General features: G+C 47.2%; 1 protein-coding gene across 2 annotated transcripts; it reads left to right on the top strand.

Annotated features, from left to right (window-relative positions):
• The first annotated feature begins 1,119 nt into the window (after positions 1 to 1,119).
• Positions 1,120 to 22,893, top strand: Larp6 (La ribonucleoprotein 6, translational regulator). Of its 2 annotated transcripts, none has more exons than XM_041679879.1 (3): positions 1,120 to 1,663; positions 13,960 to 14,167; positions 20,443 to 22,893. In XM_041679879.1, exons 1-3 carry the CDS (start codon positions 1,464 to 1,466, stop codon positions 21,508 to 21,510), a joined length of 1,476 nt encoding a protein of 491 aa, XP_041535813.1. In that variant the 5' UTR covers positions 1,120 to 1,463; the 3' UTR covers positions 21,511 to 22,893. The 2 variants fall into 2 exon arrangements, with proteins under 2 accessions (XP_041535813.1, XP_041535814.1); XM_041679880.1 differs by having other exon boundaries at positions 13,957 to 14,167; positions 20,443 to 22,891.
• The last annotated feature ends 801 nt before the right edge of the window (positions 22,894 to 23,694 follow it).

Genomic DNA, 23,694 nt, shown 5'->3' with positions numbered 1-23,694 from the left:
GTTTGCCACCATGTGGGTGCTGAGAATTAAACCCAGGTCATCTGGAAGAAAAACCAGTACTCTTGCCATCTCTCCAGCTTTGAAAAATTCCTTTTGACTGCTTGCCTCCTTGTCCCAGTAGCTCACCTCCCCAGAAGCTATGAGCAAAACGTCTGGTGTAGAGAAACATCAGTCACACCCAGGGCCCTTCTCTTCCTCCTCTTCCCCCAGGGCGTCATGGGAAGAGCTCTGACATGGAGTTAATGGTGTTGGGGTGTGTGGGGAGCATGCACAGACCGCTAGTCCCTGCTCTTGAGAGGCAGAGGCAGGCAGGTCTCTGTGAGTTCAATCTGAGGCCAGCCTGGATTACATAGCAAATTCCAGGCCAGGCCACCTAGGCCTACACATCTCAACAAGATAAAATAGAATTGACAACGGAACACAGATTTACTCAAACCTCAAAAGAGGGGCCATGACATTGAGAGCATAGCTCAAAGACAGCAATTGACCAGTGTGCAGGAGACTCTGGGCTCTATTCCTAGCCTTGAAGTGGGAATAGACTTCCTTTCTGGGCCCTAAGGTGTCTCCTGGCCTCAGCCCGGAAACCAGGGCACTAGGCATGGTGTCCTGAGTATCTCCTGCCTCGAGGTGCTACAGCAACGCAAACACGTGGGACAACAGGTCTGTCTGTCCTTTGGTGCCCTGATGTAGCTAATGTGATCAATTATGCCGAAGGCCTTGGATGAAGAGCTTCATGGATACCGACTCAAGACTTATCACGTTCCTTGTTCCTGGACATAAAGTAGATGAGACAGAAGTCATCTTAAGGCTGAGTAAATGGTCCCTTTGTTCACCCAATAAATCTGAGCGCTGTCTCAACAGTACCTCAATACAACAGTGGTTTTGAAAGTTAGGATGCTCTAGCATCTTTGAAGGTTCCTTAAAATGCAGGTCCTGATTCATGCGGTTTGCTCCAGGCCTGACAATTTGCTGTCAGATCAGCTACCAGGTGTGTCTGGTGCTGTTAAGGGGACAGGACGCACCCTAACCTTAAGGCAGCTACGTTAGAGGAACTAACGGTAGAGATTGTGTTTTCTCTCACCTTGGCGGATCTGTCAAGGGAGACAAGCCTGGGAGCTGTTGACTTGCGCCTGTCTCCACTAGTCCAGTCCAAAGGCAGAAACCAGCTGAGCGGTGTCTGTGAGCGCGGCAGGGAGGAGGGAGCTGTGGGGCTGGAGCACCACCAGACAGGGACGCAGGGAGGGACTCGGTCTTGGATTTACCCTGGGACAGGCCTGTGGAGCTCGGGGAGTCGTCCCTGCGCGGGCGCTCAGGGCGGTGCCCGCGGTGCGGCGTGGGCAGGATCGCGACCCCAGTCCCTCCCCGGGGCCGAGTCGCAGCGGCGCGCGCGCCGCCCACGCGCGATCGTCGCTATCGCGGCGGCCCGGCTGGCCCGGCCTCGCAGCGCGGGGACCCTGCCAGCCATGGCCCAGATCAGCGACCAGACTCTGCCCGGGCCCGAGACCACAGTGCAGATCCGTGTCGCCATCCAGGAGGCCGAGGACGTGGAGGATCTGGAGGAAGACGTTGAAGGGACCTCGGCGCAGGCAGCGGGGGACCCAGCCCGGTACCTCAGTCCTGGCTGGGGCAGCGCCAGCGAGGAGGAGCCAAGCCGCGGGCACAGGTAGGCGAGGTGGCGCGGCCTGGCGGGGGTACATGGGGCTCCGGTGTGCGACAACTCACCAGGGCAGAGGGGTTGACTCAGCCCCGCCACGGAGGCTGCAGACTGAGTCAGAGCCCGCTTTTGGGGGGCAGCCTGTGCCCCAAACCTCTGCAGGTTTTGATTCGTGATTGACAAGGCTTCTTGGAATGGGGGCGGGGATCTGACGGACCCGGACTTAAGGGGGCGGGAGGTGCTCTGGGATCCAAAAAGGATATCCGTATGGGCCACCATCACCAGCTCTACTTCTGAAGGAGACGCCCCCTTCGGTGGATGCACCCCACCAGACACTTGACCCAGCCTGGAATTCCCCCTGAGGCTGGGCCTCCTTCTGATGTAAGTGGTCCTAAAGAGCCTTCATCACCATCATCACCTGCTCTGCTTGTCAGTCAGTGGCTTCTCTCTAGGTGGGCACAGGTCAGGCACAGGTGATACATGCTAATGGGGGCGTCCAGCAGGGGTGATTTCCTGATGGAGAGAGCTCTCTTGCCCTCAGTTGACATGGCTGAGGGCCTTGCTGCTTCACCTCCCTCGGAGCCTGGGGGTTTCTGTTTCTGTCTGCCTGCTTGACTGCCTTGTGGGCCTGGGGCTGGCTCTCTCCCTGCTCACTGAGAAGTGGCTTGAAGTTGGTGTGGCACCCATCTGACCTTGCCCCTGGGCCCTGAGCTTTCTCCTCAGCCAGACACCCATCGCTAATGGTTAGGCCCTTCACAACCATGTTTTCTTATTGCGGTTAAAGAGATATCCCTCATGGAGCTGAGGAGAAAAGAGACACAGCAATGACACTAGCAAATGCTGGAGAATGCCAAGAGGCCTCTGGTAAGAGTCCTCCTTTGAGATGCTGAGCAGCTGTAAAGACTGGGAAGTACCCTCTCTATCACGGAGAGAAGGCTCAATTGCAGCATGGGAGCATACTGGGGCCTCCTCCAGGGGGCTGCCCCATCCCCAACTAGAAGAAACAGGACCCTGGTTAAAAGGGTCTGGAACCCAGAATTTCAGCCCCGATCAGCAGAGGCAGCTGTCATAGGAGAAAAGGCCAGTCTCACAGCTTAGGGCAAGAATGATGACATAATTAGTGTCCTGGCATCATTGTCCAAAAAGCTCTCTCTATGCCCAGAATAAAAAATGATGAGCATATAAAGACAGTCGCCGAGCCAGATAACCTCAGAGGTCAGGCAAAAATACCTTATGGCTTTGCGTGCCAGTGACTATGGCAAAAAGCGGCTCCCTCATAACTAGCCAAGGTTAAGGTCCCACTTATTCCTTGGTCCTAGAAAGATTCTCTATGGAGTCCTAGGAAAAACTGATCCTTGGGGCCTCATCCCTCACGGGACACTCCAGAGCCTCCCTTCATTACTTTGAGCTCCAGCAGCTCAAAGATCATGGAGCCTTCCGCCTGCAGCGCTTTTATTGCCTGCTGACATAGAGCTGGCCTCTGAAATCCCCGTGACTCTTCAGACTAGTGAGCTGACAGAGCCTGAAGATCAGACAGACACCTAGAGAATGGGGAGATTCAGCCAGGGCCAGGATAATGCTCTTCTCTGGACCCAGCATGGCGAGGCAGTAGCTACTCTACTGGCAGAGGCTCCCAGTGAAGAGGGAGCCCCAGTTCCTAAATCTGCTGAGGATTTAACACCCTCCTACCTCATCCCCTCAGCCCATGGCTGCTTTCTGCCTTAACCCATGCTCCTGGGGCACTGTCCCCTTGAGCATGGTGGTGTGAGGGGTGGGCGGAGCATTTTATGCCTGCGTGCTTCTGCCCACCCACTTCTCCGTTTCCTATTGGCTCTCTTGTCAGTCATGCAAATATCTCCCTCTTCCCCACAGTCCCCGTGCCCCTCCCTGAGTGAGCTAGGCTGGTCCCTCGCTGTGTTGCTTTGGTACTCCGTGCATTTCAGGTCTAACACCTTTTACAGCCCTAAACCCACAGTTACACCTCCCTCGAAGGTCTCTGAGCTCTGTGCCTGTAGTTTCGGGCCGCAGCACCAGAATTGACCAGCACCTAGGAAATATGTGTGGGATGTGTACCCTCACTTCATAGTGTGAGAAGCCACACTATGAGACACTATGAGCCCTCTGTGAGACACCGAGACCCTTGGTTGGAAGCAGGGGCTTTGTCTCAGCCCTTTCCACATCCGTAGTACCTAGTCCTGTTTCTAGACAAGGAATAAATGAACTGTTAGAAGGAATAAGTGAAGCGTTACTATTGTTATTTTGTTGTGTTTGTTAGATGCACAGGACATGCATGGTTTCTCCGGAACTGTGTGAAAGTCTGTTGGACCTTGAGTCACACCTGAAATACTTCATCTTGCAACTCTTAACAGGGTTGTTCCCTAGGAAGCTGTTAATACTACCATTACAAACTTGGAATATGAGCAGGAATTCCCTAACGTAACCTCCCAGATCGGCTTAACAGTCAAGTTCCATGTTCAGCGTCCCACATTTTCTACAGCTGTCTCAAAGCAGCAGCCAGTCAGTTCAGGCGGAGTTTTCCTAGTGTGTTGTTTCTAAATAATCTTTTAGTGGCGAGTAGAGCTTCTCAAAAATGATGAACCTGTAAGGACAGAGGCAGAGCGAGACTGTGGGAGGTGGGGATGCAGCTGGCCATGCAGACAAGAAGAGGGCGTCACTCCCCAAATGTGGCAATGTTCTCAACAATTTAGCAACAATAAAAGATGTTTAGCCAATATGAGGTGTTTCTAGTTGTGCTCGCCCATGTTGTGACTTCATTGCAGCCTTGGTTCCCAGCACAGTGCACACATCCTTCCGTGCACATGCTGCCACACTGCCAAATGCCAGCAAATGCTGCCCCAAACACCTCAACCAACTATGGAATGGTAGTGTTTGTGGTGTTTTTGCTGTGCATACAGAGTGTTCTGCTCTCATAGAAACATGATGGTTTAATTATGGAAAACACAGAACTTCTATATTTTCCTAGTTAGTCATTCTTTGGTTACATCAAATTAATTTCTAATTGTTTAATTTTAAGACTTCATTTTTAAAATCTTATTTTTAATTGTATGTGTGGGAGTGAAGATGAGCGCAAGTTTCCACAGAGACCAGAGAAAGGTGTCTGGTCCCCTGGTACTGGGATTATGGGTGATTGTGAGCTGCTCAAAATGGATGCTGAGACTTAAACTTAGGTTCTCTGGAAGAGCAGCCAACACTCTTAACCTGTAAGCCATCTCTCCAACTCCTGATTTTAAAAATTGCTATCTGGGTTGCTGACTTGAGCTTCACGGAAATACTTTTAAATGAGTTTTGGCTTGGCATTGACACAGAGCTTCCAGTTAATTCTGAAATGCTCTAGACATTTTTCTACCACTTTGCATTACATATTTATGCAAAGCAGTGTCGTCAGCATTGGCAATGAAAAATATTAATCAAAATGATAATTGTCTCTGAAAAGTGTAGACAGTGCCCTTCATCCTGAAGTTCCAAATACAAGCCCAGGCTCCATCCTTGTGTAACAGCAAGCATGTACATCCCACCATTGTGCCAATTTATTTTATCTTTAATAAAATGATAAAATTAGGGAGTGGGAGAAATGGCACAGTGGTTAAGAGTGTCGGTTGCTCTTTCAGAGAACTTCGGTTTGATTCCCAGTGCCTATATGGCATCTTACAACCGTCTATGACTCCAGGTCTGAGGATCCTCTGGATGCATTGGGCACTTCATGAAAGTAGTGCACACACATGCAGGCAAAATAACCATTCACGTAAATACCATTTAAAAAGTATTACCAATGAATTGTTTCAAAATAAATGTCTTTATTATTTATCACCAATAAATGTTTAATTCACATACCTGTATATCTGAAGTCATATAAAAAATTTCTAGGGGAAAACTTGAAGAAGTCCTGTTCTGGAACATTCTTAACCTCTTTCTTTCTAATGTTTTACTACTTTAATATAAGACCAGACACTTTTTCAAATGTCTCAATTTTAAATCAGTTTTCATAGTTTCATTAACTTATTCCTTTGTGCCATAGACTTTCTACAGAGGCAGAAGTTAGGGGCTAATGGGTTAGTTGAATTTGGAATAACATTTTGGCAAGAGTATTCCTTGCCACTGTTACATCGCCTCAGAAGACATCGTCTCACCACTAGTGACGCTAAATTTAACTATTTGGTTAAAGACATCTCCATCACACAGATCTGTCTTTGTGATCCTCCTGCCCTTCATTTATTAATGTGATATGCCAATTTTTTATCTGAATATATTGAACCATTCTTACACTCCAGGATTAAGTCCTGTTTGATTATGATGGGTGATACTTTTATTTATTTTCATTTACAAATTTAAAATGTACATTAATTGTGTAAAAATGGACATGCGGGTTCCCCAGATGCCAAAGGAGAGCATCAGATACTCCTAGAGCTGGAGCTACAGGTGGTTGTGAGCTGCCTGACATGGGTGCTGAGAACTGAACACTGGTCCTCTGTGAGAGAAGTGGTGTGTGAGCTGCTGGGCTGTCTCTGCAAACCCAGTCATTTTGTTTATGTTTATTGCTTTAGTTTTAAGAGGCAGAGTCTCAACATGTTGCTCAGGCTGATGAACTCTTAGGGCATCTAAAGAGGTCTATCCTCTTGCCTGAGCCTCCCAAGCAACTGGGACTGCAGGTCCACTCTCTGAGTACTGGATAGCAATCCTTTTAATCTGTTGTTGAAGTCTGTCTGCATCTGTGCTCTTCAGGAGTATTGGACTATAACTTCTTTTCTTGTAGCGCCTCTGTCTGGCTTTAATAATGGAGTAATATTTGTGAAACAAATTCAGGAGTATTTTGTCCAATCAACATTTTGGGATGAGTTTGACAAGAATTGGTATTCATTCTTTCCTAAATGTTGATGAAATTCATCTGAAAAGCAACCAAATTACAGAATTTTTTTGGATGGGAGATACTTGTTTTTAATTTAAGTTTTGGTTTCATTGTTTTATATGTGCATCACATACGTGCAGTGCCTATAGAGGCCAGAAGAGGGCCTTAGATACCTGGGTCTGGAGCAGACAGGTGTTTTGTGAGATGCCAAGTTGGTGATGGGAACTGAACTTGAGTCCTCTGGAAGAGCAGTCAGTGTTCTTAACCACGGAGCCACCTCTCTAACCCCTCTCCTTTGGAAAAGAGCTTTCCCTTATCTTCTGGATTGACTAGGGTTCCTCCCAATGGGGCCAGAGGAAATAGTTAATCAGCTCATCTTAATCTCTGTGTCAGTGTTAACAGTCTTATTGAATGCTTTAAGTGAAGGCTTTGTCTCAAACATGAGCTTTCCCTCATGTTTATTCATGGTTTTTGCCTGTTTTCTTCCGTCATAACTAGTGACTGTCATTATTTTGGATGCTTAGACTGTCTATCGCGTAACTGGAGGTGACCCTTCAACCCACACACCCTCTGGGGACACGTCCTCTTGGTTTCGGGCAGAACCTCCCTTTCGGGAACTCCATATTCCAGGCTTAATTTGTACTTTTCCTACGCCAGTCATGGAAATTAGCCATTCCCACAGGAATCCAGGACTTTCTGAAGCATTTAGAAAGCAAGGCCTAAAATAAGAAGTGCTTGTTTCTACCAGGACATCGTCACCTTAGGGTCCTTCCAGGCCCAGCACTGCATTTAAAAATACATCTGTATAATAATTCAGTTTTAACATTACAAGATTTTGCTGTTTCTTTTTTTCACACTGAGAAGCTTGACTCCCTATGTTGTCTGTAAGAATATCTGAGAAGTGCCATGTAGCACATACCTACACCAGGGGCATCTAAAGCTTGAGGGTTCCTTTGACACCTTTTCCAAAGCTGAGAGCATATCCAGATGTTTTTCACATAACTCAGTGAAGAGCCATTATCTTAAAAAAAGAAAAGGAAAAAGAAAGGAGGGAAAAAGATTTATTTTAGTGTGTGTGTGTGACTCATGTGTGTATAGGTACCATCTGTGGCCAGAAGAGGGCATTGGGTTCCCTGGAGCAGGAGTTAATAGTCAAACTGTGAGCTACCCAATGTGGGTGCTGGGAACCAAACCAGTCCCCCGCAAGAGCCCCAAATGCTCTTAATCATTGAGCCATCTCCTCCATCCCAACTATTACAGTTTGTTTTTGTCTTTTTGCAGTGCTGGAGACTGAACCCCGGGCCTTGAGCAAGCTCCTTCCTCAGCCCAGAACCCTCTGGTGTCTGTATATTTTTAATCACGTTGACTTTCCTCTTTTGAACTAACTCTGATTCCTTCTCTTATTGTAGAGGTGAATATAAACCAACGCTGCACAGACAGTTCTGAACGAAAGGATTTATACTTGGGGTTTCTTTCTCCTTTGTGTTCATTGCCTCTTTGTCATTGTTATCGATTTCCTTATCATTGCGGCCCAAACACTCTAATAGATCATTTACTATAAATGCACAAACTCTCCCTGGGCTGGACGTCCTAGTGAGGATCTTGTGGCTCCGCGGGCATCTGGATGTTTTTCTTTCTCAGAATGTCTTTTAGTCAGCCACTGAGTCAACACATCCACATTAGGTTGAGAGTTTATGAGAAAAACAGCTTTGGAGATTTTACTCATTTTTTCTCCAAATTCCTTATAAAAAGAGATAAATATTACAAGATTGCCTTCTGGAAGCCAATCATCAATTTTGATCCAATTTCTACCCTCTGTGTTGATTTCAAACCAAATTATAGCCATAGTGAAAGACTTTTCTCAATTTACAATGTTTTATGTGAACAGCAGAATTTAAGTATAAAACTTTGTCTTTTTTTTTTTTTTTTTTTTTTTTTTTTTTTTTTGAGATGGGCATAGCCAAGACTGGTCAGAAATTTCTAAGTAGCTGAGGAGAATTAAGCTCCTAATCCTCTGCCTTCACTTTTCACGAGCTCCAGCTGCAGGCATGCATCTCCGTACCTACTTTATGAAGTGCTGGGATCAAACTCAGGACTCCCTCTATGCTTGGTAAACACCTACCAGCTGAGCTTCATCCGTACCCTCAAACCTTCTTCATGAGCAATTAATATATATTTACGAGTGGGTAAACTTCCTTTCTAGAACGGTCTCTGAGAGCCAGCTATAGTGGTGCATGCCTTTCATCTCAACACCTAGGAAGTAGAGACAGGTAGATCTCAATGAGTTCAAAGCCAGACTGGTCTATAAATGGAGTTTTAGGCCAGTCGAGGCTACATAGTGATCCTGTCTCTAAACAAAACAAAACAAAAACAGACAACAAAGGTATCCGTAGATATGAATTACCATAGCAAAACCTATTTACTTTATATTACAAACACTTTTAAAACTTCCTACTATGAGCAAGTCTCTTAAATGGTACTAAAATAAGAGAAGCCGACATGATGTCTACCTTTCAACTTAGGGTTCAGGGTGCTAATAAGATCCGCACATGAGGAGTGATGATACAAATATAGACAAGCATTAGAGACGGTGATTTCCTTCTAGTGACTTTCTAGAGTCACTTTGGAGATGCATGGCTAAGAGGGAGACAAGCCATCCAAGGAGTCAGGAGTAGCGTGTGCAAAGGTAGGAAGTGAGGAAGCTTTGGGTCACCGTTTGCTCGGACCAAAAGCCATTGAAGGAGGCAAGTGGGGATGAGCTTGCACGACGGAGACAGCTCCATTCAAAGTGCATCTGAATACGGAGCTAGGCACTGTAGGTTTTGTTCGGTGGGCGATGAGAACCGTGTTGCGATGGGTAGTACAGCTGCACCTTCTAACAGCTTCTTTACAATACGAAATGTGGCATTGTGTGGAGGAGGCTGGAACCCGAAATACAGCGCGGGAGGTGGGAGGAGGTGGGAGGTAGAACAGGGAAAGGCTCTGCTTGGGAAATGTATGCAAATACAAGAATAAAAAGAAAAGCAATGTCTGAAGAGTAATTTAATTTACATTTTTCCCTCTAGACCTGTTTTCCAACCTGTCTAGCAGCAAAGAGAGTCAGGCAACACGGCAGGTACTGCCAAGCAGGAGAAAGAAGTGAGGTCATTTCTTAAGGAACTGGCTGTATCGCTGAGTTTCAGGGAGGCTAAGGGGGAGCGGGGAGCTGCAGGGGGAAGCCTCTCTGCTCAGATGGGTGATTCTCAGCATGTTTGCTCTCAGTGGAAGCCTGCCCCCATCAAGTGTTTAGAGCCAACTAGGAAGAGAGCCAACAAGGGTGCAGAGCTGCAGGGGAGCCATGTAACCCACTAAGCAAGGTACCAGGTCCTCCTCCTTCCAACTGAATAGTAAGGAGCTAGCTTCCCCCTGAAGAGGAAGCAAGGGCTCCTGATTGCTTCCAAGGGACACGAATGGTTTTTGGTGGAGAAACCTGACCAGCACCGTGCAAAGCCCTGTGGCTAACTGTATCCTGATGTGACACGTGGAGGATGGAAGTTTACCTCTGCGGTCCTCATCCCTAGGTCCCATGCCTTAAAATTCCCGTGGCGGAGGCATTGGAGAAACCTCAATGGCAAGACATTCCACAACATACCTAAGTAGTACATTTCAACACTGTCAAGGTCATCAAACATAAGGACAGCTGGAGAAATTAAGAGCCAAGAGGAGCCTCGGAAGACGTGTAGTACAGCACCTCCTGAGGATTCCTGGGTGGCAGCCGTCAGGGGGAAATGGCCTAGACTATATACTTCAGCTAATGATACTGCATAATTGTCCTCATTAAGAAGTGGACTGCAGTATTAGGAGACATTAATAATTAATAAGCCTTGTGTGAGGCCTATGGAACCCACTGTGCTATTTTAATAACTTTTCTGCAACTCTAAAACTATCCTAAAATAAGCTTATTGAAATTTTAAACGAAAAGTGAATTGTTTATTAGTCACTTGGAGCAAAGCAAGAGCGTGGAAAATAATTAGAAGAGCAGGTCTCACAGAACACGGAGGTGGTGGCGTTTTAAAAGTCAGTACCCTGAGAGGGAATTTAAGCTACTGTATCCACCAAATAAGAACAGTGTAAAAGGGAACAGTGTAGGGCTGGGGAGATAGCTCAGTCAGCAATGCACTTGCTGTACAAGCATGAGGAGCAGAATTTGGATCCCCAGTACCCACATCAGTGTGGAACAGGCATGGTGGCCCACCTATAAAGCCAGCACATACACATGAGTCCATATGCATATGAACACACACACACACACACACATACACACACACACACACAAAAAAAAAATAGCAGGAGGATGCAGTCTGAGGAACAACAACTGCCCTTCACTACTAAGGCAAAGACAGCTGGCTCACAGGGAAGGATAAGTGCAGATCAGTTCACATAGTCACTTAACTATCAGGACGCATTCAGAAAATAAATATAACTGAGCTGGGCATGGCAGTGCATATCTGTAATCCCGCCACATGGAGGGTGGGGGCACCAGGATCTGGAGAATCCAAGGCTAGCCTGAACAACACAGTACCATCAAGGCTATCTTGACCATCACTGTATGACCCGCCTCGAAAACAAAAACAAGAACCAAAACTGTCTCCAAAGAGACAGGTGTATGGCCCTGTGGTGAAGAACTTGCCTAGCATGCTCAAGACCCTGGGTTTGATCCCCGTCCAGCCCTTAAACAAATGTTATTCTAGCAAATCACTGCCTTGCAAGGAACGTGTTTACACGACCACAATAATAAACTAGATTAACTTTCAACATTCCTAGCCATCTCTAGACAGCACTTGGAATATTATTTTGCAGCATAGAGTGAGGTAATAAACTATGGAAAATAGAGTAGAAGTTCTTCCAATTAAATTTGGAAGGCTGGAAGTGGAAGGAGAGACCGTGAAAGGTGGGATGGTACAGCACACATCTGTGTAAGGAGCAGCGATTGAGATAATAATACCAATGAAGTAAGAAACCATCTTCAACGTACTCTCAAAGTGAACAGATTCAGGATATGGCTCCACCGTGGGAGTGCTTACCAAGTGTTCTGGAAGCCCTGGGCTTGATCCCCAGCACTGTGTAAACTGGGCATCATGGTGCATACTTGTACTCCCAGCACACGGGAGGTGGGGGCAAGAGGATCAGAAACTCAAGGTCATCCTTGGCTACATTGTGAGTTCGAGGCTGGCCTGAACTATGTGAAGCTATCTGCAAATCCCAAAACAGACAGACAGATAGACAGTCAGAAAGCTAGTAAACAACCAACAGTAAAATGAAAATTTCAACGTTGGAAGAAGAGGCCATGGGATTAAGTGACCCCAAATTCTCATTTTATAATGGAATGGCTTCAGACACTACACCAGTGAAAATGACTTCAGACACCAAGGGATTCTGAGCCCAACCAATAGTGTCTATTAGCAAGGGCTAGGAGGGCATATATGACGACGGCCAGTGGACAGTTTTGGCTGGACTCTGGTGCATTGGCAAATGACAGAACTTACCACAAATGGACCACAGAGGGAGGAGACAGACCAATAAGTTCTACTCCCAAACTGGAGCAACTGATGCCCATTCAAATGTAAACTCATAAACACAGCAAGACAAAAAGAGGGCAGCGAGCAGGGCCTCTGCCTCTCAGGACCTAGGTGGGAGCCCTGGACTTCCCGAGGCCAGCTGTGTCTGCTTCCTCCCTGCACAGCGCTCATCTCCCACCTGACACAAACCTGGAAAGATGGGGCGCAGCCAGTCCTCCCCTGTGCAATACCCCTCCAGAGACACCCATTCAGAGCATGTTTGCCTGGGCTCCCAGGCTCCATCTCATCCTCTGGCACTCACCACAGGACTTAACACCATCGTCCACCTACTCCGTACCCTCTCCCCGCTGGGCATAGGTAACTCGGTCTTCCCTGGTTCGTCCTCCCACTTATCTGCCTCTCGTTTCTAAATGTTCACTTCCTCCAAACATCTACCCTTGAGTGGACACTGGCTCTCGTTTGAGCTGTACTCCCCCATGGCTGTGACCACATGGCCATGAAGGAAGAGACTTCTCCCACCCCCCAACCAGATAACAGATCAGGTTTTGGTCTTTATATGGAGTATCTCTGGCACAGCAGAGTCTTGGAAAGCCCAGGGCTCCAGGACAGGCCCTACGATCCAAAAACTCTGTTCTACTGTCTTCTAAAAATCACATCTGAGCCGGACGGTGGTGGCGCACGCCTTTAATCCCAGCACTCGGGAGGCAGAGGCAGGCGGATCTCTGTGAGTTCGAGACCAGCCTGGTCTACAGAGCTAGTTCCAGGACAGGCTCCAAAGCTACAGAGAAACCCTGTCTCGAAAAACAAAAAAAACAAAAAAAAAATCACATTTGGTGGGAAGACAGGGAAGGAAGACAAAAACTGTGTGTGTCATTTGGTGACACGTACATTTTGCTGGCATCTGAGCGACACAGACATCTCAGTAGATGGTGTAACTATCTCCCATCCCCCCTTTTTAGTTTACTTTTGTGCAGGTGTGTTTGTATGTATACATATGTGAAGGTCAGAGGTCAATATTGGCATCTTCCTCAGCTGCGCTCTACCCTATTTTTTGAGTCAGAGACTCTCTTCGACCTGGAGTCCACCGATTTGGCTAGCCTTGCAGGTCAACAACCCAGGGATCTTTCTGTCCCTGCTTCCCTAATATTGGGATTGCAGTCAGGCACTACCATGTGCTGGGGATCTGAACTCAGGTCCTCACACTCATGTGACCAACACTTTACCAATTGAGCCATCTCCTCAGTCCCGTTGTACTTGTTAAAACAAATGCTTGACTTCTTGGGTTCTGGAGGACAGAACCTTCTGAACAGTTTATGGTCACGTGGCTATCCACCTTTAAGGAAGACAATTCAGATATGACCAATCTAACTTCTAAGAGTTGCTATGACAACCAGGTGCATGCTAGATGGTATGTAACCAACAGAGAAGTCCCAAATGAGGGGTCCAGTTCAGACAGGATCAAATGTCCACTCAAGGATAGATGCTTGGAGAACATGTACATTTAGAAGTGGAAGCAGAAGGAAGAGATGGAGCAGGAACGTGTTCGTTATCGTGGTACTGGAGAAGATCTGCCAGGCTTCTCCCTGGCCCACTTGGTTTTCATTGTCACCCTAATCTCCACCTTCATCCTGCATAGCCATTTCCTTGTGTGTGCCCATGCCCAAGTCCCTGGATTTCATGAGGACCTCATTGGCATGGTATTGAGGGCTATCCTACCCTACAATGGGGGCTATCCTACCCTACAGTGGGCTCACCCTTATGATAACATCCACAGTGCCTGGCTCCAGATAAGGCCATGCTCTGGGCTCCTGGGGCCTCATGTGGATTTGGAGGGTGACAATTTGGAGGGTACCTAACTTGCTGTCTCCCTCTGACCTCAGCAGTGCCACGACAAGCGGAGGTGAGAATGAGCGTGAGGAGCTGGAGCCGGAGTGGAAGCCCCCAGATGAGGAGCTCATTAGGAAGCTGGTGGATCAGATCGAGTTCTACTTTTCGGATGAGAACCTGGAGAAGGACGCCTTTCTGCTCAAGCACGTGCGGAGGAACAAGCTGGGCTATGTGAGCGTCAAGCTGCTCACCTCCTTCAAAAAGGTGAGGCTGGCCTCTCAAAGGCTGCTCAGGGCATTTCTGGGGTGTGGACACCTTGTGACGTTAAACATTGTTCTGTTGTTTTGTTTTGTGCTCCACCCCAACCCCAGCCATGGACCCTCCTGCCCAGCAAATTTTTTTTAATTAATTATGATACCCTAAAAAGAGAAAAATTATCAAGAGAAGGGATTTAATAGTGCTAAGGAGATAACTCAGGCAATAAAGTGTTTTTAGTGTAAGCATGAAGGCCTGAATTTGATCCCCAGAACCCACATATAAAAGCCAAGCTTGGTTCCATGTCTGTAATTGCAGAGCTGGGGAGGTAGAAAAAGATCTGTGGGACTAAGGGGGAAACCAACTTAGCCTACTAGGTGAGCTGTATGCCAATGAGAGGTCCTGTCTTGAAAATAAATAAATAAATAAATAAATAAATAGCAAAGCGGATGGATCCTGAGAGGAATGACACCCAGGAGTGACATCTGATTCCCACATATGTGCACACACACACACAGACACAGACACATACACATACATCAGGGTTATGAGAGCATTCTTTTTTTTTAATTTTTTAATTTATTTATTTATTAAAGATTTCTGTCTCTTCCCCGCCACCGCCTCCCATTTCCCTCCCCCTCCCCCAATTAAGTCCCCCCCCCTCAGCCCGAAAAGCAATCAGGGTTCCCTGTCCTGTGGGAAGTTCAAGGAACCCCCACCTCCATCCAGGTCTAGTAAGTTGAGCATCCAAACTGCCTAGGCTCCCACAAAGTCAGTGTGTGCAGTAGGATCAGAAACCCATTGCCATTGTTCTTGAGTTCTCAGTAGTCCTCATTGTCCGCTATGTTCAGAGAGTCCGGTTTTATCCCAGGCTTTTCCAGACCCAGGCCAGCTGGTCTTGGTGAGTTCCCAGTAGAACATCCCCATTGTCTAAGTGTGTGGGTGCACCCCTCACGGTCCTGAGTTCCTTGCTCGTGCTCTCTCTCCTTCTGCTCCTGATTTGGACCTTGAGATTTCAGTCCTGTACTCCAATGTGGGTCTCTTAAGAATATACTTGCATGCTGTGTAAAGGGTTCTGAGTGCCAGGACAAATCTCAGCTGGTGATTATTAAGAAGTGCTAATACTTGTTCTCAGTAAAACTGCGGTCCTCTTGCAAGACAATGGATGCCCAGAGGGTACTACGCCAGAACAGGGGTCCTGGAGCCCTCCAGAGATGCCTATCAGTCTAGAATTGCCTTGATACTCGTTCAGGCTTTCCACTTGATGATCTGAGTCGGTACGGAATGAGAGAGAACACACAGAACTCAATGAGAAAGTCCTCCTCCGTGACTCCAGCGTGCTCCACTCTGTGTGATACCGAAGGGAACTCTGTGTACCAGAGTGACAGATGCCGAGGGTACAGCCACGCAGGAGACTGTCTGTCTCTGCTGTGGAAAGAAGCAGAACTAGGACCCTAAACTCCCTGCTCTCTGAGGATTGACTAACCAGTTGGAATGATAACTCTTTATCTCCCTTGAGGGGAGTGTGTTTACTAGAATGGAGAAGCTCCATGCAGCCTGTTGCATAACAGCTTATGTAAGGAGTGGGTCCACGTAAGGAGTGGTTCCTGGCCAAGATGTCTGTGCACTTTATGAGAGAGCACTGGGGAAGAGCTCTGCACCTTGGCGCTCATCTCTGCCTGGTTCTCTGGTACACTCTGCCCTTTCCTTGGGCTCTTTTTCTTTTATTCATTCACCAAACATATTCTTCTTTGTATTTGAAAGGTGCAAGGGGTACAAAACAAATATGATGTTCAGTCTTTTTTTGAAACACTTACAGTCAAACAAAAGATAAGAGATCCATGAAATGCAACAGGGTGATCCCAGACAAACTCATGGAAGGCGTAAAGATATCCGGGGACTAGCTGATATCTAGTTGATGTCATTGCTGATCAGAGCGATGAACCCTGTCTACAGAATGGAGACGTCTTTCTGGAGTGGTGGCGCTGGGATATGGTCTTGGAGGATGAACAGAAGCCACAAGGTCCAGATGGGAAGGAATGCTCTGTGTCCAGAGGACAAGCTCTGACATGGAAAACACATTCAGGGTTGGGGAAAAAGTCAATGGGATCTTCTGCACAGCCCCCCTATTGCGCTCCCCAAGGGCTTCGAGAGCCACCTTGGTTTTCTCTTCTTCCCTAGCTAAGATTAACAGATCCGCTCAGGAGCCTTCTCTCTTTAAAACCAGCTGCACGATGGACACCCCAAATTCAGAGTACAGACTCTTTCCCCTCTAGACAGCTTCTCGCTAATCACAACAAGAAACATCAAAGGAAGGCAACAAACACGGGGACATCACAAAGCCTTAGTTCCTTTTCTCATCACTGTGACAGAATCCCTGACAAATGCGGCATAAGGCTTTGGGTCACCGTTGAAGGAGCACCCCATCATGTCAAGGAAGGCCTGGCAGCAGGAGTGTGAGGAGCTGCTCACACAGCACCCACAGTCAGGAGGCAGGGAGGGGTCAGTGCTGCAGCTCGGCTTGCTTTCTCTTTTTCTGTTCAGTTGGGGATTCTGGCCCTGAGATGGTACTTCCCACGTTTAGGCTCATATCCCCCTGCAGTTAAATCTTTACCTAAACATCCTCACAGACACATCCAGAGGTTTGTTTCTATAGAAAGTCTCAGTCCAGTCAGGTTGACAATGATGGTCAATCATCACACAGAGTTTCTGACAGTCTTATAATGTGCTAGAGGTTGCACAGGCCGAACTTCTTCCTTAAAAGAAAACCAGTTTATGTGAGTATGTGTTAGTGTGTGTATGTATATCGTGTTTATGCAGAACCCTCAGAGTCCAGAGGAGGGTGTCAGGTCCTCTGCAACTGGAGTGATAGACTGTTGGCAGCCATCATGTGGGTGCTGGGAGTTGAATTCAAGTCCTCTACAAGAGCAGCCAGAGCCCTTCACTGCTAAGTCATCTCTCCAGCCCCCTGGTTTGTGATATCGGAAACTATCGTAAAGCATCAGAGACACAAACCTGAGATGCCCGTAGAGTAACCAGGGTTTCCCAGGGGACCTGGCTCTTGCCTCTGTGTGTTTCCCAGCCATCTACAGCTCTCTTCTCTGGTAGTATATGGTCCTCCCTAGTTCTCACCCTTCTGGGAAAGGTAGCACATGCTTCCATACTCCGACTTCAAGCTTAGGAGGAGTTTCTTTGTCTTTCCTGTGTGCTCCCTTCCCAGCTGTCTTCACAGATGGCTCCATCATGCTAGACCTTGGCTTTCCTACAACCTCAGAGTGGCCTTCATCCATCTCAACCCCTTCTGGATTCCCAACTGATTGACTGTTCACTAGAAAGCCAACTGAAGGCCCGGGCCTGCTTCTCTGTACCATAGTGACCAGCCCAAGGACTCTGTAGGTGACCTAGGTTTCTTCAAGCTGATAACAAGAGGCCACAGGCCAGAGTGGACAGTGCACAGACTCCAGAAGTGTGTCAGTCAGGACTTGGGACTCTGTGGATGTTTCCCTGACCTGCCCAAGTAATAAGCCTTCTTTTCTTACTTTCTGTGCCTTTTCTATTTGAGGCCCAGGGGCACAGGGATTTCCTGGTTTCTCTGCAGATCAGCCTCCTGGGCCTGACCTCAGAGGACTCTGGGTGATTTCCCCATCCAGGCTCAGGTTACCCACCCCACCCACATCCACCAGTTCTCTTGAATGACTCATCTCCCTGGCACACCCTTCACTGGAAGTGGGCCTCTGCAAAATTGCTGTTTTATGAAATAAATATAGCTTTTCATATACTGCAGCATCGATATACAGTTTCCATCATGGGAGAGAAAGGGAAGAGTTGTTTCATCATTTTTCAAGAGGGCCAGGTCGATGTAATTCTGTAAGTCTGTGCCTGTTACTCTTGGGGAAGATTGCAGCAGAATGGGGAAGATCTTCAAGAGGCTTCTCTTCATCAGCAGTCCATCACAGCTTCAAAAAATGTCAGACCCTCCAAATGCTTTCAAAGTAGCAAGCAACACTTCGGTGGTGACTACTTCCAGTCCCAGCATTTTGGAGACCTAGACTGGAGGGGTCATGAGTTTGAGTGCAGCCTGAGCTATAGAGTGAAGCCCTATCTCAAAGAAGCAGAAAAAAATCTGGGCTGGGGCTACAGCTCACAGAAGACTGCTCGTCTGACATTCTGTATTCAGTCCCCAATACTGCCCAAAACTCACTAGTGACATACATATTTGAAACAATGATAACACATTGTTACTGAGTATTCTTGGAGAGTGAAGTGCTATTTTAAATTTTGCTTACAAATATGTCTCTCTCAGTCTTTGCTGTTCATTTAACCCGTGTGTGTGTGTATGTGTGTGTGTGTGTGTGTGCGCGCGCGCGTGCACGCATGTGCAAGTGAGATATGTAGTAGCTGGAGATTAATCTTAAGTATCATTCTTCAGAAGCCAACACTTTATTTTTTGAGCCAGGGTCCCTCCCTGCCTGGAACTGGCTGAGTAGTGGCTGGATGGCAAGCCTGTCTCTGATTCGCCTTTGCTGGCATTATGAGCATATATCATCCTGCCTGGCTTTATCACATGGGTTCTGGGAGTCAAACTCGGGTCCTCATGCTTACATGACAAACACTTTATTAACGGAGCTATCTCCCAAGTCCTCTATTATCTTTGTGACAGCGCTGTGAAGTAGACATTTGTAGTATCTCTAGTGCTCAGATGAAGAGGTTGGATCCTGAGAGGATGAGTCATTTTCCAAGTCTTCTTAGTGGATGGAAGTGAGGCTTGGGTCTGCGTACACAGCAGCTTTGTTCTAGAGAGCACAGAATCTGACCTGTGAACTTGGGAGAATGTCTATTGTCATGTACTCCACGGCCCAGCACTGCTCCAAACCCACCTATCCTGATCTAAAGCTGAAGAAAGAAGGGCTGGGGTTGTAGCTCCATGCATGATGCCCTAGGCTCAATCCCCAGCACTGTAGATGATGATGATGATGATGATGATGATGATGATGATGATGATAATAATAATAATAATAATTTGAATAGAGACCAGAGCTTCTGGGTTTAGTCACTATAGCAAAGACTTGAAAACAATCAAGGCTGCCCACCAACAAATGAAAGGATAATGAAAGATCTGGTATATATGTGTGTAGATACACACACAGACACACACACACACATCCATATATATACATATATGTATATGTATATATATATGAATACTACTCAGCTCTAAAGAAAACAATGTAATCAACATTTGCAGGAAAAGGGATGGTCTTAGAATGTATAGTATTCAGTGACGTCACACAATCTCAGAAAGGAAAGACGTCCTCTCTCATATGCAGAATCTAGCCAATAGCAAATATATATACGTGAGCAAAGACGCCCATGAGAAGGGAGCAGGAAAGGCTGCCTGTTAGGATGGTGATGGACCGGATGCAGGCAGTGGACATGAGTTATGAAATAGGAGCTAAAGCTGCTGACTATTCAAGTTCTAACTCTTCTGTGGATTCTTCGGTTTGGGTGGCGGATAGCTATGTGAAACACATTTGATAGTAAAAGTATAAAACCCAGTGCGCAGCGCCACCACTTCAGAATAGCTATTCTAAGCGCTCATTGAGGTACGTAGACTGGGTTTGGTTCATTTCAGTGTATGATATTTTTTGCAATTTTTATAATGAAGTTTATTAAACATTTTTTAAGGAAATGTAGTAGTAGGGGCAGCGGGCTGCGTCCCCGGCACCAGGCCGCCCCCACGGCTAGCTTTACCCGAAATAATTACATGGAAACTGCATTTTTTTAAATACCGCTTGGCCCATTATATCTAGCCTTTTTTCGGCTAACTCTCGCACCTGGACTAGCCCATTTCTTATAATCTATGTAGCCCACGAGCTGGCTTACCAGGAATGATCTTAACCTGCATCTGCCTGGAGTGGGAGAATCATGGCGACTCTCTGTCTGAGGCGTCTTACCTCACTTTCTCTTCCTCCCAGCATTCTGTTCTGTTTATTCCACCCACCTATGTTCTAAGCTATGAGCCCAAGCAGTTTGTTTATTACTTAACCAATGAAATCAACAGATTGATATATGACACTCCCACATCAAGGAAAGAAACCACTGAAGATGTGGTTGGAGAACATTTTTCTTTACTCATTCTCTGACTGGTATTTGAGTGTCTCTCACACCGGGTATGACTCTAGTCATCGGTGTTATGGAGGCGAGGAAGGAAGGGGGAGGGTGTAGCACATAAGAGTGTGGAAAGGAGAGGAGGTACTCACTTAGACCTGCTTTGTGTTCTTTAGGTGAAACACCTCACGCGGGACTGGAGAACCACAGCGCATGCCTTGAAGTATTCGGTCACCCTGGAACTGAATGAAGACCACCGAAAAGTTAGGAGGACCACCCCTGTGCCACTGTTCCCCAATGAGAACCTCCCCAGCAAGATGCTGCTGGTGTATGATCTACACCTGTCCCCCAAGCTATGGGCCCTCTCCACGCCCCAGAAGAACGGAAGGGTGCAGGAGAAGGTGATGGAGCACCTGCTCAAGCTCTTTGGAACTTTCGGAGTCATCACATCGGTGCGGATCCTCAAACCTGGCAGAGAGCTGCCTCCTGACATCCGGAGGATCAGCAGCCGATACAGCCAGGTGGGGACCCAAGAGTGTGCCATTGTGGAGTTCGAAGAGGTGGAGGCCGCCATTAAAGCCCATGAATTCATGGTCAGTGAATCACAGGGCAGGGACAACATGAAGGCTGTCTTGATCGGGATGAAGCCGCCCAAAAAGAAACCCCTCAAAGATAAGAACCACGATGATGAGCCCACTGCTGGTACCCACCTAAGCCGGTCCCTGAACAAGAGAGTGGAGGAGCTGCAGTACATGGGGGATGAGTCTTCCGCCAACAGTTCCTCCGACCCTGAGAGCAATCCCACCTCTCCTATGGCTGGCCGGAGGCATATGGCCGCCAACAAGCTCAGCCCTTCTGGCCACCAGAATATCTTCCTGAGTCCAAATGCCTCCCCATGCTCAAGCCCTTGGAGCAGCCCCTTGGCCCAGCGCAAGGGTGTCTCCAGAAAATCTCCCCTGGCTGAGGAAGGCAGACTGAACTTCAGCACCAGCCCCGAGATCTTCCGGAAATGCATGGATTACTCTTCGGACAGCAGTGTCACTCCCTCAGGCAGTCCCTGGGTTCGCAGACGGCGCCAAGCCGAGATGGGGACACAAGAGAAAAGTCCAGGGGCAAGTCCCCTGCTGTCTCGAAGGATGCAGACTGCAGATGGGTTACCTGTAGGGGTGCTGAGGTGGCCCCGAGGCCCCGACAACACTAGGGGCTTCCATGGTGGACATGAGAGAAACCGAGCCTGTATATAATACCTTCTATTTTTAATACCGGCTCCGCTAAAAACAAACTTTGTTTTCAAGGTCTTCACAAGTAGCTAGCATGACAGAGAATGGAACTCAGTCCCCTTAGAAAGTTTTTGTACCTGTGTAGACCTTGTAATTTATATATTTGTAAGGTATACAAATTGTGATGTGTACCATGGTTTTAAGATCATCTTCTGGCCAGCATGGCCACTGTTTCGACAATGCCTGACATGTGTTGAGTATGATGGCTCTGACGGGCTGTGGGGACATGGGCTCTCTGGGAAAAGGTAGTAGTGGGTTTGTCTGCCGGGACTGGCTTTTTCCTGCAATGACTGAGCTGTCTGTCCTTGTCGGACCATGCAAGGGCTCCTGAGACCTCGAAGGAGTTTTTGCTCAATGGCAAATCCTTCTGCCAATAGCATGGTGTCTTATAGGACTGTCTATTCCCTGTGAAGTGAATAAATAATTAAACACCCACTGGAAGTCCCATATCTGAGGTCACAGGACAAGGGCATATTTTCTCCGTCTACCCTACAGTGTACCCCCGTGCAGGCCTGGACTCAGCTGGAGAATCCTGGCAGCCTAGGAGGTCTGTTTCTCACAATGAGTCTCATGGAACAGGCAGCTTTAGTTTCCGCTGATGTCCACACAGCATCCCAGACCATCAGCATTGGCATCACCTGAGAACTTGCTAGAAACACGCATTTCCAGGCCCCATCCCAGGCCAAATGATTGAGAAACTGCCAAAGGAGGAATCCTCAGTGTCCTTTTAAAGATTTGTTCTTATTTAATGTGTGTGTGTGTGTGTGTGTGTGTGTGTGTGTGTGTAGGTGTATGCCATGTGTGTGCCCGAAGAAGCCAGAATGGGGCATCAGATCCACTGAAGCTGGGGTTCTGGGTATGAGCTGCACAGTATGGATGCTAGAAACTGAACTTGGATTCTCTAGAAGAGCAACAAGTGCTCTTAACCCTGAGCCATCTCTCCGGGACCAGAGTTCGAAAGCCCTGCAGATGATTCTGATATGTGCTAGTGTGAAAATCCTTGGGGTGACCAGAGCTGCGGGACCCCATGTCAGCCAGTCTGACCCCACAGCTCTCACTCCTATTCTGTGAGCCTCTGCCGTCCTGGAGGGATGTAGTCGGTTCTCCATAAACATTGACTCTATTCCTTCTCACCTGGCTTAGTGTCTGTTACCGTCCAAAAGCATTGTGGTGTACCACACCCTGGCTAGAGTCCAGTGTTGCCTTATCCATGGGCCGTGTTGGGGATTTAAAACTTGTTAAGAATCGAGTGGTGTTTGTTTGCCAGGAACTTTGGTAAAAGCTTTCCTGTGCTTTATGTCAGGTAAATCATCCCAATACCATGTAAAAACAAAAGTTTCACACACACACACACACACACACACACACACACACACACACACACATTTTAAACCAGATTTAAAGAAGGAAAAAGACCTCATGTGGGAAGCTAACCTGTGTCTGGGTTGATGGTTCTGGGGTTTATTTTGTTGCTGCTGCTGATAGTGGTAGTGGTGATAATGAGGCTGGTAGTGGTGGTGGTGCTGGTGGTGGTATTTTCTGAGACAGTCTTGCCATGTAGCATTGGCTGATCTCAAGCTCCCAATCTGTTGATTGAGGTTTCTGTCCTACCCGGTTCCGCAGCCGTTTAGTTCCAAAGAAATACACCAAGGTCTACATTAATTAATAACTTATTGGCCCAGTAGCTCAGGCTTCTTATTAATTAGTTCTTATAACTTATATCAGCCCATAATTCTTGTCTGTATGCCATGTGGCTTGGTAACTTTTTTGGTGAGGCAGTCAACATCTTGTTTCCTTTGTGTCTGGGTGACGACTGCAGACTGAAATTTTCCTCTTCCCAGAATTCTCATTGACCCGCCTAAACTTCCTGCCTGGCTACTGGCCAATCAGTGTCTATTTAAAATACGAGTGACAGGGTACAGACCATTGTCCCACAGTACTCCCCCCCCCTCCTTTTTTTAAACAAGAAGTCTGAATCGAATCTCCTTTGTTTAGCTTTTTTCCTGACCATTATCCATAACAACTTGTAACCAACATTCTAAACAAAGCCAAACATCCATATCAATTCTTTAGCCTCAGTCTAGGGAGGCTATATACGTACCATCGCCCCAAGCTAGCATTAATTTTTTTTTGGTTTATCATCATCAT

This window comes from Microtus oregoni, unplaced genomic scaffold (assembly GCF_018167655.1).
Source record: "Microtus oregoni isolate MIOR12 unplaced genomic scaffold, Mior012 000032F_ref0000030, whole genome shotgun sequence".
NCBI classification, from domain to species: Eukaryota; Metazoa; Chordata; class Mammalia; order Rodentia; family Cricetidae; genus Microtus; species Microtus oregoni.
This window is presented reverse-complemented; position numbering and strand designations above follow the sequence as displayed.